We start from the raw sequence: 13639 nt of genomic DNA, 5'->3' as shown, positions 1-13639 counted from the left end.
CATATCACCCGTTGAGAGATTGATACTTTTGCATTGATTAAAAGAGTGAGTCGATTAATTTTCAGACGAGGCGCTTATATAATTATACTTTAGGATTAAATTACCCTTTTCTGCTGCCCTTGCATGTGCGAGCACGGCCGTATTTTCTTTTTTATGCTACGTGCAAAATATTTCGAGAACAATTTTTCATCAAATATTGAATCGAAACTACCACAATAAGTTTGGAAATGATCTAACTAAGAAAATGAGTGCTCACACTTATATGTTTCGTTTAGAAAAAAGAAAGTTATCGCCGTTTTTCGAACGCTACTGATTGACGCAATGTTAAAATATTAGAATAAATATAGGGGACAGCTATAAACGTCTCGGTTAAATCTATCAAAAAAGTCTTATTACACGGCAAAGTCGCCACAAATTATAAGTGCTAACAAGTAAGGACTCTTTAATTCTGTCTTCATTATTTGGTTAGTAATTACTTTTAATGTTAAATAAATTACTATGTTGATTTTCCAGTAAATGCTTTGACCCTTATAATCTTTCGGTATAATAAAATAAATATTGCATTCGTGAGAGGGTGATATGGAAAATGTTCACCCCTCAAAATATGAATATAGACCTCGGCTGGCGCCTCGGTCAATATTCATATATCTCGCGGTGAACATTTTTCATATCACCCTCTCACGAATGCAATATTTATATAATATATAACACGATCTTATTCATGTAGAATCTACTCTACTAAATATTTATATAGATCAAACGCCCTACGGATTGCAACAATATTTTCAAATTGACATTATTAAATTTATGTCATAAAAAGAAACAAATACTGTCATCTGAAACAAAATAACAATGACGCGCATATTGAATGCAATGAAGCTTATCACTTTTACTTTACTTTTTCACATGTCAGATTTTAAAACAAAAACGGTTTTGTCTTAGATTTTTAAATAGTGCATGATAATAGTGTGGATGTTCTCCAACAAAGTCGTCAGTGTGGATGTTCTCATTTTAATAATGCTGTTTGTTTTAAATAAAATATCGTCAGATATCCTTGTAAATAGCAAAATAAAACAATGGTTGACTATTATGCTCGTCACTGATATTAAATGAGCGTCAAATTTGTCCTCATTTCACGAAAATACGGTCAAAACTCACTTTCTTAGACAAAAGTGTGGTACAGCTCATACCCTCTTTGCCAACTGTTCGCATTTTCGAGCAAAAACCAAGCTATACGTACAATATGGAACACTACCGCAGAATAGTATACTCCAGGCCGGGTACGGTGCTCTTTATCTCAAGTCGAAAGCTGCAGTAATAAAAAAGTTACAAGACTTTTCTTACCTGAATCGGCGTAAATTTGTGTGTGGTCAGCTCATTTGCGCTGCTTTTTGATGACGTTGCATTCTTGGTTTCCCCACCGTGGGTATGGTTTACGATAAACCTAAGGTACGACTAAGGTAAATTTATTCGGCTGTCTCCAAACACCTCTTAACGCCCTCGTAAAGCACTCATAACTTAAGGTATTGTAAGTTAGTTACGATATCGTAAGTCAAGGATAATCCATTTAATGACGTCATTTTTGAACAACTGCGCGTGTACTTATAGCCCACTAGCTGTTTATTGCTTAACAACATGGGAAAATATATCCACTTTAAGTGAATTTTAACGGTGGTATGTTTAGGACATGCATTTCTTCTTTTTTTTAATTGATTTTTTTTTATAATATACACAATATACATTTACATACCTTATGAATATAAAACATGAATTATAATACATGTATATATAGTCAGCAACTTCTATGACATTTATCTTCTTGAAATGATACATGTAATACCAAGTTATGAAAACAAGAGGGCCATGATGGCCCTATATCGCTCACCTGTTATCATTGCACTTGAGGACAAGAAGGTCCTCAGAAAAAATATCTAAGTCAGGACAGGAACAACAAAGGAAAGAAATTTAACCAAAAAGAAAAACAAAATTCTTACAAGTTACAGATATGTCAATATACACCTAAAAATTGGAGGTACCATCCATGTTGTACCACAGAAAAGTGGTCTTGGTTTTTCCCTACGGCCGATAATAAAAAAGTTACTAAAAATAGGTTATTTATAGTAACGTAAAAGGGAAGTAATTCAAAAGAAAATTATTGTAAGTTAACAAAAGAAGGATCTGCCAAATAAATCTGTTGACATAAATGAAATTTCAGATCAGTATCTTCATTAGTTACGGAGATATACCAATTTTAATTTGAAATGAAGGGAGGTAATTTGACATAAAATCAGTCCATAGTTATCTACCCTGATTGGCTCGGTCCAACTAATGACAATAATGAAATTTCAAATAAGTCCTGTAAGTACTTACTGATATAAATCCATTTTGACTACAATCAGGAGAGGTATTCAGATATAAAACAACTCTGGAAACTACAATTGGATCTGATTTGTCATGGAATCCAAGATTTATTGTTGTTGAAGATATTTTGGAAGTCTGTATCAAATAAAACCATAAATGAAGTCTCTATATGACTGCAAAAGCCAAAATAGCCAATTTTGGACATTTAAGGGGCCATAGCTCTGGAACCCATGATGGAATCTGGCCAGTTTAAGAAAAGAAACAAGATCTTGTGGTGATACAAGTTGTGTGCAAGTTTGGTTAAAATCAAATCATAAATGAAGTTGCTATTGTGCAGACAAGGTCAAAATAGCTAATTTTCGCCCTTTCAGGGGCCATAACTCTGGAACCCATTAGGGGATCTGGCCGATTCAATACAGGAACTGAGATCTTATGGCAACACAAGTTTTGTGCAAGTTTGATTAAATTCAAATCATAAATGAAGCTGCTATTGTGCAGACAAGGGCAAAATAGCTAATTCTGGTCCTTTCAGGGGCCATAACTCTGGAACCCATAACGGAATCTGGCCAGTTCAAGAAAGGAACCAAGATCTTATGGTGATACAAGTTGTGTGCCAGTTTGGTAAAAATCAAATCATAAATAAAGCTGCTATTGTGCAGACAAGGTCAAAATAGCTGATTTTGGCCTTTTCAGGGGTCATAACTCTGGAACCCATAATGGGAACTGGCCAGTTCAAGAAAGGAACCGAGATCTTATGGTGATACAAGTTGTGTGCAAGTTTGGTTAAAATAAAATCATAAATGAAACCACTATCGTGCAGACAAGAAATTGTTGACGGACGGATGCACGGACAGACGGACGGACACACGACGGACGAAGGGTGATCACAAAAGCTCACCTTGTCACTATGTGACAGGTCAGCTAATAAGGAAAACAAGTGCAATTAATATGTGTTCATTTATTTGTTGTCGTTGTGCGTGCGTGCATGCTTGCGCGTGTATGTGGATTTATTGGTCGTCATTGTGTGTGCTGTGTGTGTGTGTGGGTGCATGGTCGCACATGCGTTCTTGCATATGTGCGTGTGCATATGCGTGTTGTTTGTGTGTATACAATTATTTTTAATGGCTGTGGTGCTGAGGTCAAAGTGAGAGATTTACCGGTTACAGAATGTAGATGTTTTGAAAAAAATGTCTTCAAAATAGGAACTGACCACATTTTCCGTTGTGAACATTTACTTTATTTTTCGTTATACAGTAAACCTCACTTATAAGGAACTCGGATATAAGGAACACTCGGTTATAAGGAACAGTTTTCAATTCCCCGATCTAATTCCTTCTTTATTCAATGTAAAAATCCTCAGTTATAGGGAACTCGGTTATAAGGAACACTCGGTTATAAGGAACACTTTTTCCTGTCCCAAAGTACGAAATTAAATGGAAAACCCCTCGGTTATAGCGAACAGACATAAAGAATAAAAAATTATTGAAAACCGGAAATAATTAGGAGAATCGCTTGTGGCGTCGGAGTAACGTCGGCACTTACACGCGCCTTCTTGCACATGAACAAACAAATATTTCATTTAGAACTATGATCTTTAATTTGTTTATTTACGGATACAATAAAAATCATCATTAACATTTACCAAATACTATACGATAGTAGACTTATATTTACTCAAGATTATGTTCAAGAGCTACATGTATTAGGTAGGTGAACGAAAATCAGTAACGGTCACCAAACCTTGGGATATTAATATTGGTCATTATTGTCTCATACTATTCTAAATAAATGTGCTAATTACGTGTGATTAACAATAGCAAACAGTCCAGTTTACCAAATATTCAATTGTATTACATTATAGCAGGATAGCAAAACTATGTAGGTACAATTTACGCATTAATCCGTATGTATTGTTTTGATTTTGCGATATTAATGACGGTTGCTCCTTTTGAAGATTTGAGTTCTATACGATATTTCCCTTGTACATGTACATGACAATGTTCGCAAAATATCAATTTGAACATTTATTTTATATTAGTATTGATGTCTATCCTCGAGCAAGGTAAGGGCAGAAACTGCAACATATCTTATAGTCATAATGTAGTGCTCTCTAAAAAAGCAAGGTAATAACCGACAAAAATAAATACGAATTATGGTCATTCTTACCGACGTACATTTTGGCTTAGTTTAGGTTTGACACCGTGTTTCAACACTATTTCAGTCATATACATGCAGGCAGTTTATTTACCATTTCTCAAGGAAAGGACTTGCAACATTCTCACATAAAGATTCATGGTCGGCCCGGAGTGTGAACACATAGCCCTTTTCAAACATCAGTCAAATAGTGTTCACTATACAAATTGTGTTCGTTATACAAACCTCGGTTACAAGGAACTAGTTCGCTATACGGATATAAGGAACCTCGGTTAAAAGGAACAATATTTAGAGGTCCCAAGCTGTTCCTTATAAGCGAGGTTTACTGTAGTTGTAAATATTAAACTGATAAAAACTGCATCAAAACCCTTACAGAAGCAAGCCTCTGTGGCGTACATGCTGCGTATTTCCTGTGTATATGCCGCGAACACAGTAGTACACCAGAGGAGTACATTTTACATACACCGCATGCCGCGTACTATTTCGAAGAGTACACAGCATGTACGCAGGAGGTCACTAGTACACTTCAAGTACGCAGCACAGACTCTGAAAATTTAAGGAGTACACTGCATGTACGCAGGAGGGACTTGTACAAGAAAATAGTACACTGCATGTACACCGCAGATACTTCGAAATTTATAACACTTATATTTAGTTGCATTAAAGTTGTTTCCCCTTGATGCAGTTACGCCATTTTCTTCAGATGTTTACCAAATTACATGCTACAAAAAATGATTTATTTCATTGAAAAGTGGATGAAGAAAAGCATACTAATTTATTTGATAACATCAATCTACATTATTTTGGTAAGGGTAAATACTTATTGATGCATGTCACTTATCTTTTTTCTGTTTTTTCTGTCCAAATGATCAGCATTTGCATAAGAAAGTTGATGGGGTAAGGAATTTACATTATCACAGCAGTTTCGCCACAAGAGTACACAGCATGTATGCAGCAGGAGTACACAGCATGTACGCCGCAGGACTTGGGCCAGGAGTACACAGAATGTACGCCGCAGGAGTACACAGCATGTACGCCGCAGGACTCGGGCTAGGAGTACACAGAATGTACACCGCAAGAGTACACAGCATGTATGCCGCAGGAGTACACAGCATGTACGCCGCAGGGGTAGTACACCGCAGGCTCATTTGCATGTGAAAAGTGTATGTGCCGCGTACATGCTGCGTACTATTTCTCGCATACTAAATTCCTCCAGCGTACATTCTGTGTACTATGTAGTCCACAGCATGTACGCAGCAAGTAGTACGCGGCAGAGCTCATTTGCATGTCAAAAGTGTACTACAAACGTACTATCGGTGTATGTGCGGTGTATATCCTGCGTACTATTTAAAGCCCTTGATTTCAGTACACATCATGTACGCATCATATACGCTGAATGTACACAGCAAGAGTACGCAGCAGGCCTTTTTCTTCTGTAAGGGAAATTCTGCGATGACACAAAGGAATAAATTTAAATCCTTGACAAAATAAAGATTAAGTATGTAGGCTCCGCCCATATATCAAAGAATTTCTCTATTTCCCCATTATTCATGCATCCAATTTTATAACTTTTCTGACAATGTGCGAATCAGTCAAAATGCATTTTGTTGCTATTCTAACATGCAGTAAGAATGATTATGTTTTAATTTTGACAAAAGGATGATCAGTTATGTGCACTGCTCCCCCAAATGATGTGATAAACTTGTACTTGAGTTTAAGTTTATACTAATTTGGTTTAGCTTGATTGTAGTGAAAGCTTCAAGCTTATTGGAACCACTCTGGAGTCCGCTTCCTGGAAAACCCAGTACTGGTGTCATATGAGAAATCATGGTCGTGACCCCAGTGGGGCTTGAACCCATGATCCCTGGATTGAGCTGCCGACACCTTATCCACTAGACCACCACTCCCCTTTGTACTTGAGGAAAGTTTAAATAAAATCTGAATAGGCGGGACACTAATTATCTACTCGTCCTTATATTTTCACTGATGACCTGAATTCACAAAAAGGCCCTAATAAAATATAGATAAGATGTCATGCGAACGAGATAAGATGTTGTGTGAATGAGGTAAGATGTCATGCACATGAGATAAGATGTCGGGCGCACGAAATAAGATGTAGTTCGCACGAGATAATATGTTGTTTGCACGAGATAAAATGTACAATTCACGAGATAAAATATCAAGTGCTCGAGATAAGATGTCGTGCTCTCGAGATAAAGATGTCGTGCGCTTGAAGTAAGATGTCATGCGCTCGAGATAATATGTATTAGTATTCTTTGATTCCTTACAGATACTCCCCCACATTATGCAGAGGTGGAAAATGAATGAACTTAGATGTATTGTCTTTAGCAAATCATCACGGAAACCATAAACGCCTCGCTCGGTATTCGAGCCTACTTTGACCGGGTCTTGTGTATTCTATCTATCAAGCTAGCATAGCCGGGGATGCGCGTGTAGCGTTCAGTATGAAAATCAATATATAGTCTTGTACAATGCAATTCCTTTCGATGTTAAGAATTCTACTGCTGGCAGTCCGAAACATAATTCAGTCTCACCAGTTATTACAGTCCACGGGTAAATGTCTATGATACAGTAATATTCCGTGATAGGATATTTCAACCATATTTGTGATATACGTATCTCAAAGGATACAAAATATGTATATAACGTGCATCGTAAGTTTTCGATGTGATTTTTAAAAAATGACTGTAACGTTTGCCTTTTTTCCTACACCATTTTGACGAATAGCATCCGCAAGTAAATATATACCACAGTAACTGTCACAGTGGTAAAAGTCAACATTTAGTTGTACATTTTAAATTCTTATCATATCAAAATACCGCCGGTGCCAATTACCAAAAATTATTGTTACAGGTTGATTCCAACGGGGCCGTTTGAGCTAAAGCACAGTCCTAACAATTCAAATGCCATGCAAATCTGACAAACTGTTAAAACGATAGCCCTGACGAACAAACGGACAAACGTTAATGCATTTCCTTCTCTGTGAAATAAAGAAAAAAAAAACGGACTGAAAGCACTAAATTTATTCATCTATATGACATATATTCATGTTCTTTGACAGAAACGAACGGAATGACAACTTCAGTAAATATTTTTACAACAGTTTCAGCATATTACAATAAGAAAGAAACATATTCACCTTCAGACAGGCAGACATACATAAGTTTTTATACACTACGAGAACTTTAAGGGGTGGATTTTTTAGCCTTACGAGGACATTACGAAGTGTCGTAAATTACGAGGCTTTCGAGATAGAGAAAATATCTGCTACGAATACCTTACGAACCCTTTACGAACATCTTAGGACTTAAGGTACGTTCGAGATAGTGGCCCCAGATTTATAAATCAGTTCACAATCTTTATGATTTGAAGTGGGACAATTTGTTTTCATTCGCTCAGGACGATTTGCGTGGACTCTATCTGAAGTTTAAAAGCAAAAAGTGTAAACATAATATGAGATTAAATTCCTTCAGTCAGAGATCAATTGCTTATTGGAATAATTTAACAGAAGAAACAATTTTTGCAACTAATCTTAATCAATTTAGAAGTCTACTAAATGAAGAGAATTGGAATACTAAGAAATTCCAAAGAAGTATAAAATACACAGAATGGCAACTGGCTGTAATCTCGCCTGATCTCGTGTCAGAGCGTGAATCGGCGTTATCTTAGTAAAAACAAACATCGGCGAGCATTGAGTTACAAGTTGTACCTTTAAAACTACATTTAAAATACATGTTAGCTTCTAAAACAATATTAGTTTAATGTGAAATAGTCTTAAGACATAGAGTACACGTTTCTTACCATCAAAAGAAGCGTGGTCATACGGTGATAATTAATTTACCGATGAATGATTACTTTCGCATACAAAATGGCGCGTGGAGAACGCGTCACTTCTGGTAAACGAGATCTCATTCAGTTGTCACGTTTTTTTGGCGAGATTTGCTCTTTATATATGCCTTTCAAGTTGCAGATCTATTTATTTCTATAGCTCTTTGGAAATTCAAGCCTAGTTGTTATTAAGCGCAGTAAGAGAACATTAATGTTACGAAAACTTATTTAGAGAAGAGGATTGTATGAAGAGGAACTTGACAAGAGGGGCCATTAAAGCTTATGGCCCTGGATACAGGTAGAATACAGGTAGAATTTTGGTCCTTAGAAGTTTTAACGGTTAGATTGCCCATCACATATAAAACAAGAGCACCGCCTTGCAGGTGCTGACGCTCATCTGATTTTTTTTGTGTAATAGAAATATTGTCCTACCCACGATTTTCTAAGTCTAAAAAGGGCCATCATTCTTGCAAAAAGCAGGATAGAATTATGTTTCTTGATGTACAGTGTCCACTTATGATGGTGAAAAACTGTTGCAAGTTTTAAAGCAATAGCTTTGATAGTTTATGAGAAAAGTCGACTTAAACATAATACTCAACCAAGAAAATGATTTTCTAAGTCCAAAAGGGGCAATAATTATTGCAAAAAGCAGGATGGAGTTATGTTGCTTGCTATACAGGGTCAGCTTATGATGGTGAACAAGTGTTGCAAGTTTCAAAGCAATAGCTTTGATAGTTTAAGAGAAAAAGTTGACCTAAACATAAAACTTAACCAAGAAATCTGATATTTTCTAAGTCCAAAAGGGGCCATAAATCTTGCAAAAAGCAGGATGGAGTTATGTTTCTTGCTGTACAGGGTCAGCTTATGATGGTGAACAAGTGTTGCAAGTTTTAAAGCAACAGCTTTGATAGTTTAGGATAAAAGCTGACCTAAACATAAAACTTAACCAAGAAAACTGATTTTCTAAGTCCAAAAGGGGCAATAATTCTTGCAAAAAGCAAGATGGAGTTATGGTTCTTGATGTACAGGGTCTGCTTATGATGGTGAACAAGTATTCCAAGTTTCAAAGCAATAGCTTTGATAGTTTAGGAGAAAAGTTGACCTAAACATAAAACTTAACCAAGAAATCTGATATTTTCTAAGTACAAAAGGGGCCATAAATCTTGCAAAAAGCAAGATGGAGTTATGTTTCTTGCTATACAGAGTCACCCTTACAGAAGCAAGCCTCTGTGGCGTACATGCTGCGTATTTCCTGTGTATATGCCGCGAACACAGTAGTACACCAGAGGAGTACATTTTACATACACCGCATGCCGCGTACATGCCGCGTACTATTTCGAAGAGTACACAGCATGTACGCAGGAGGTCACTAGTACACTTCAAGTACGCAGCACAGACTCTGAAAATTTAAGGAGTACACTGCATGTACGCAGGAGGGACTTGTACAAGAAAATAGTACACTGCATGTACACCGCAGATACTTCGAAATTTATAACACTTATATTTAGTTGCATTAAAGTTGTTTCCCCTTGATGCAGTTACGCCATTTTCTTCAGATGTTTACCAAATTACATGCTACAAAAAATGATTTATTTCATTGAAAAGTGGATGAAGAAAAGCATACTAATTTATTTGATAACATCAATCTACATTATTTTGGTAAGGGTAAATACTTATTGATGCATGTCACTTATCTTTTTTCTGTTTTTTCTGTCCAAATGATCAGCATTTGCATAAGAAAGTTGGTGGGGTAAGGAATTTACATTATCACAGCAGTTTCGCCACAAGAGTACACAGCATGTATGCAGCAGGAGTACACAGCATGTACGCCGCAGGACTTGGGCCAGGAGTACACAGAATGTACGCCGCAGGAGTACACAGCATGTACGCCGCAGGACTCGGGCTAGGAGTACACAGAATGTACACCGCAAGAGTACACAGCATGTACGCCGCAGGAGTACACAGCATGTACGCCGCAGGGGTAGTACACCGCAGGCTCATTTGCATGTGAAAAGTGTATGTGCCGCGTACATGCTGCGTACTATTTCTCGCATACTAAATTCCTCCAGCGTACATTCTGTGTACTATGTAGTCCACAGCATGTACGCAGCAAGTAGTACGCGGCAGAGCTCATTTGCATGTCAAAAGTGTACTACAAACGTACTATCGGTGTATGTGCGGTGTATATCCTGCGTACTATTTAAAGCCCTTGATTTCAGTACACATCATGTACGCATCATATACGCTGAATGTACACAGCAAGAGTACGCAGCAGGCCTTTTTCTTCTGTAAGGGCAGCTTATGATGGTGAACAAGTATTCCAAGTTTCAAAGCAATAGCTTTGATACTTTAGGAGAAAAGCTGACATAAACATTAAACTTAACCAGGCAACGCCGACGCCGACGCCGACAACCGCTCAAGTGATGACAATAACTCATCATTTTTTTTCAAAAAATCAGATGAGCTAATAAAATGATTTGACCATCAAATTATTTTGACTACAACAAGGGAAACTGACTTCTCTTCTTTCACACCCTCGTGGGTCCATCAAGAATGAGTGCTTTATGTAAGTTGTAGAACTTGTTTCAACATCGACCTAAAATAAATTAGTATACACAAACTAAATAGGAAGTGTCTAGCCGTCCGGTAACCGGACGCCTAGCCTGCGTTCTAGTCGTCCGGTTACCGGACGGCTAGCAAATCCTCAAGGGATTTTCTAGTCGTCCGGTAATTGATTTCCTAATGAATAAGACATGATTTTATATAGTTTTAATGTTACTTACTTAAGATATCGATACTTATCTGCAAACAAAATACATACTATATAAACATTTACAATAAATCATTGCATTATTCAGCCGATAAAATGGAAGTTTGCCGAACTCAATAATGGCGAGATCGACGTGACGTCACTTATTAAAATCTGTTCATCTGGAGGCTTTTATGGGAACGGAATTTTTTTATTTTAACAACTTTTTCACTGGATTTTCAAAATTAAAACAGTTTTTAAGTACTTTCAAATTTTCATATTTTAGTATTCAAATATTTTTTAATGAATATTATAACTGTTTTAAATGACAACTAATTTCAAAAGCGGCTGCGTGATGTTCAAAACTTTAAGAAAAACAGTAGTTAAGCGTTCATAATTAACCCATTTTATTTTGAAATAATTATAGTCAAAATTAATGAATGAATTGCTTTTTTAAGCTTTCCATTCTTCAAAATATATATATAGATTTGTGTTTTAATAATTAAAGTTTAGGCCGTTAGAAAAAACATAACTTTTTACAAAATAGCATACTATACGGACGTTCGGCGATCAATGTTTTATCATTTCTAAAAATAGAATATCAACGGATTTGTAAACAAACACGATCTCTTGCGTTTAATCGACTGAAAAATCAGATAAGTATTGATATTTTAAGTAAATAACATTTAAAACTATATAAATTAATTACTTATTCATTAAGAAATCAATTACCGGACGACTAGAAAATCCCCTGAGGATTTGCTAGCCGTCCGGTAACCGGACGACTAGAACGCAGGCTAGTCGTCCGGTTACCGGACGGCTAGACATTTCCAACTAAATATCCAAAATATGTAACAGCCGACTGCTATAATACTTTAGTAACGCAATAAGCTTATTCTTTTTCTAGTATGACCTAACATACCCGCCCATCTTCTCTAAGCATGTTCTCGCCTTTATATTCTTGAAACGTATTAGAAAAACACCTGTCATCCTGTACACTTTCCATGTTTTACAATAAATAAAATAAACTGTTGGTGCACTTCAACTACTTTGATCTTCATTACTGAACGAAAATTATTAGTGAAATGATACATAGTCTGTATTCAAAATAAATCTTCAGATTAATAAAAGTTTTGTTTTATTCGAAAATATTTTATTACAATTCACCAATTTTACGTAGGCCTACGTTTAAATTATTTTCATATATAAAATTTATTCGTTCAAAACAAATTCCTATACTCGAGACTGGTCAGGGTGAAAAACAAGAAGTGCTTCCGTATTTTTAAGGAGTTTTCAAGTTTGTTGTACACCGTATAATCCCATCCAAAATTGCCAAACCATTATAGAGAGAAAGCTAAATCACTTTCTTTTTAACTGTTATAATAAAGACTGAAGTCAGAGCACAAACTGAAAATATGTTTACTGTGAAAATACATGTGCACCTGTCAAAAAAGACAAATATGTAAACAAGCTTCCGTGTCATATAGTTACACCAGAATGAAATGGTTTACTGTGCTTTATCGAGTATGAAATATGTGGTAACTTATCTTGTACACCTTACCCATTAAAACATCCTTTTCAGTTTTAAAAAAACTAGTTTAAGAAGTAACCTGAAAAAAATGGCTGCACCTGCTACCAATTTTACTGCTGACAGTTTTCCAAGAGTTAAAGTTCTCTATGATTATGACTACCATGCTGACAGTGAAGAAACCAAAGTATGGATGAAAACCGATGAGATTTTTTATCTGTTAAATTCTGATGGAAATGAATGGTGGCAAGTTTGTCGCCCTGACTCTCCGGAAAGCCCCTTTTATGTTCCATCCACTTATGTTGAGATATTGTCAAATGTAAGTGGCACTTCAACTTCACAACAACTAGGACATGTAGGCAATAACATTAGTATACAAACACATAGTATTTTAAATGATGCAGTTAGAAACAACATGATGTCAACTTTCAAAGGTTCTGTTGATTCAGATGACGATTCGGATTATGTCAATGCTCCTTCCATGACAGAACCAGGGAATTCAGACTCCAAGGATATTAAAGTGCAATATTATACTAGCAATGTTAACAACAGACCATCAGTTTTAGATGTAGATGGTGACTATGTTAATCTAGAAGAGTTAAGAGAAGCTGCAGGGATTCCCGCAGTAAATTCAACAGAGTCACATACTCCACCTAGTCCAAAGGTATGTATATTTTAGTTCAGAGTCAAAGTGGATATTTATCAACATTGTAATTCAGAACACGTAACATGAAAAATTCAAAATCTGTAAAACATTTTGAAGGGTGTCAGTTAATTCATAACTCATGTCTAAATAACATGGATTTGTTATGGAAGATTTTGCATCCTTTAGTCTGAATTACTATTCAGTATTATAGTAATGATTTTTTAGCTCAATCGTTGGAAGGATATGTAGAACTATAGCAATAGTCATTCGTTGGAATTCACATTGGCATCCTGATTTTGTTATTAAGTTATTGACATGTAAGCTCGTGTCTCAGTACCCACTTATGGGAATC

At 36.2% G+C, this 13639-nt stretch overlaps 1 protein-coding gene across 4 annotated transcripts in view; it reads right to left on the bottom strand.

The window, feature by feature from the left end:
* The window catches only part of LOC123531717 (lanC-like protein 2), a 32508-nt gene extending 20251 nt beyond the window's left edge, over positions 1-12257 (bottom strand). Inside the window, exon 1 of one of the 4 annotated variants that reach the window (XM_045312928.2) lies at positions 12036-12257. In XM_045312928.2, the coding sequence (XP_045168863.1) occupies positions 12036-12119 (84 nt within the window). In that variant the 5' untranslated portion in view covers positions 12120-12257. Of the gene's footprint in view, positions 1-10882; positions 10928-12035 lie in introns of those variants that run through there. The other 3 variants (XM_045312929.2, XM_045312926.2, XM_045312927.2) reach the window with 3 other exon arrangements.
* Between the last annotated feature and the right edge of the window lie 1382 nt (positions 12258-13639).

This window comes from Mercenaria mercenaria, chromosome 3 (assembly GCF_021730395.1).
Source record: "Mercenaria mercenaria strain notata chromosome 3, MADL_Memer_1, whole genome shotgun sequence".
Classification (NCBI taxonomy): domain Eukaryota; kingdom Metazoa; phylum Mollusca; class Bivalvia; order Venerida; family Veneridae; genus Mercenaria; species Mercenaria mercenaria.
The sequence above is the reverse complement of the archived record's forward strand: the minus strand, read 5'-3'. Positions and strand labels throughout refer to the sequence as shown.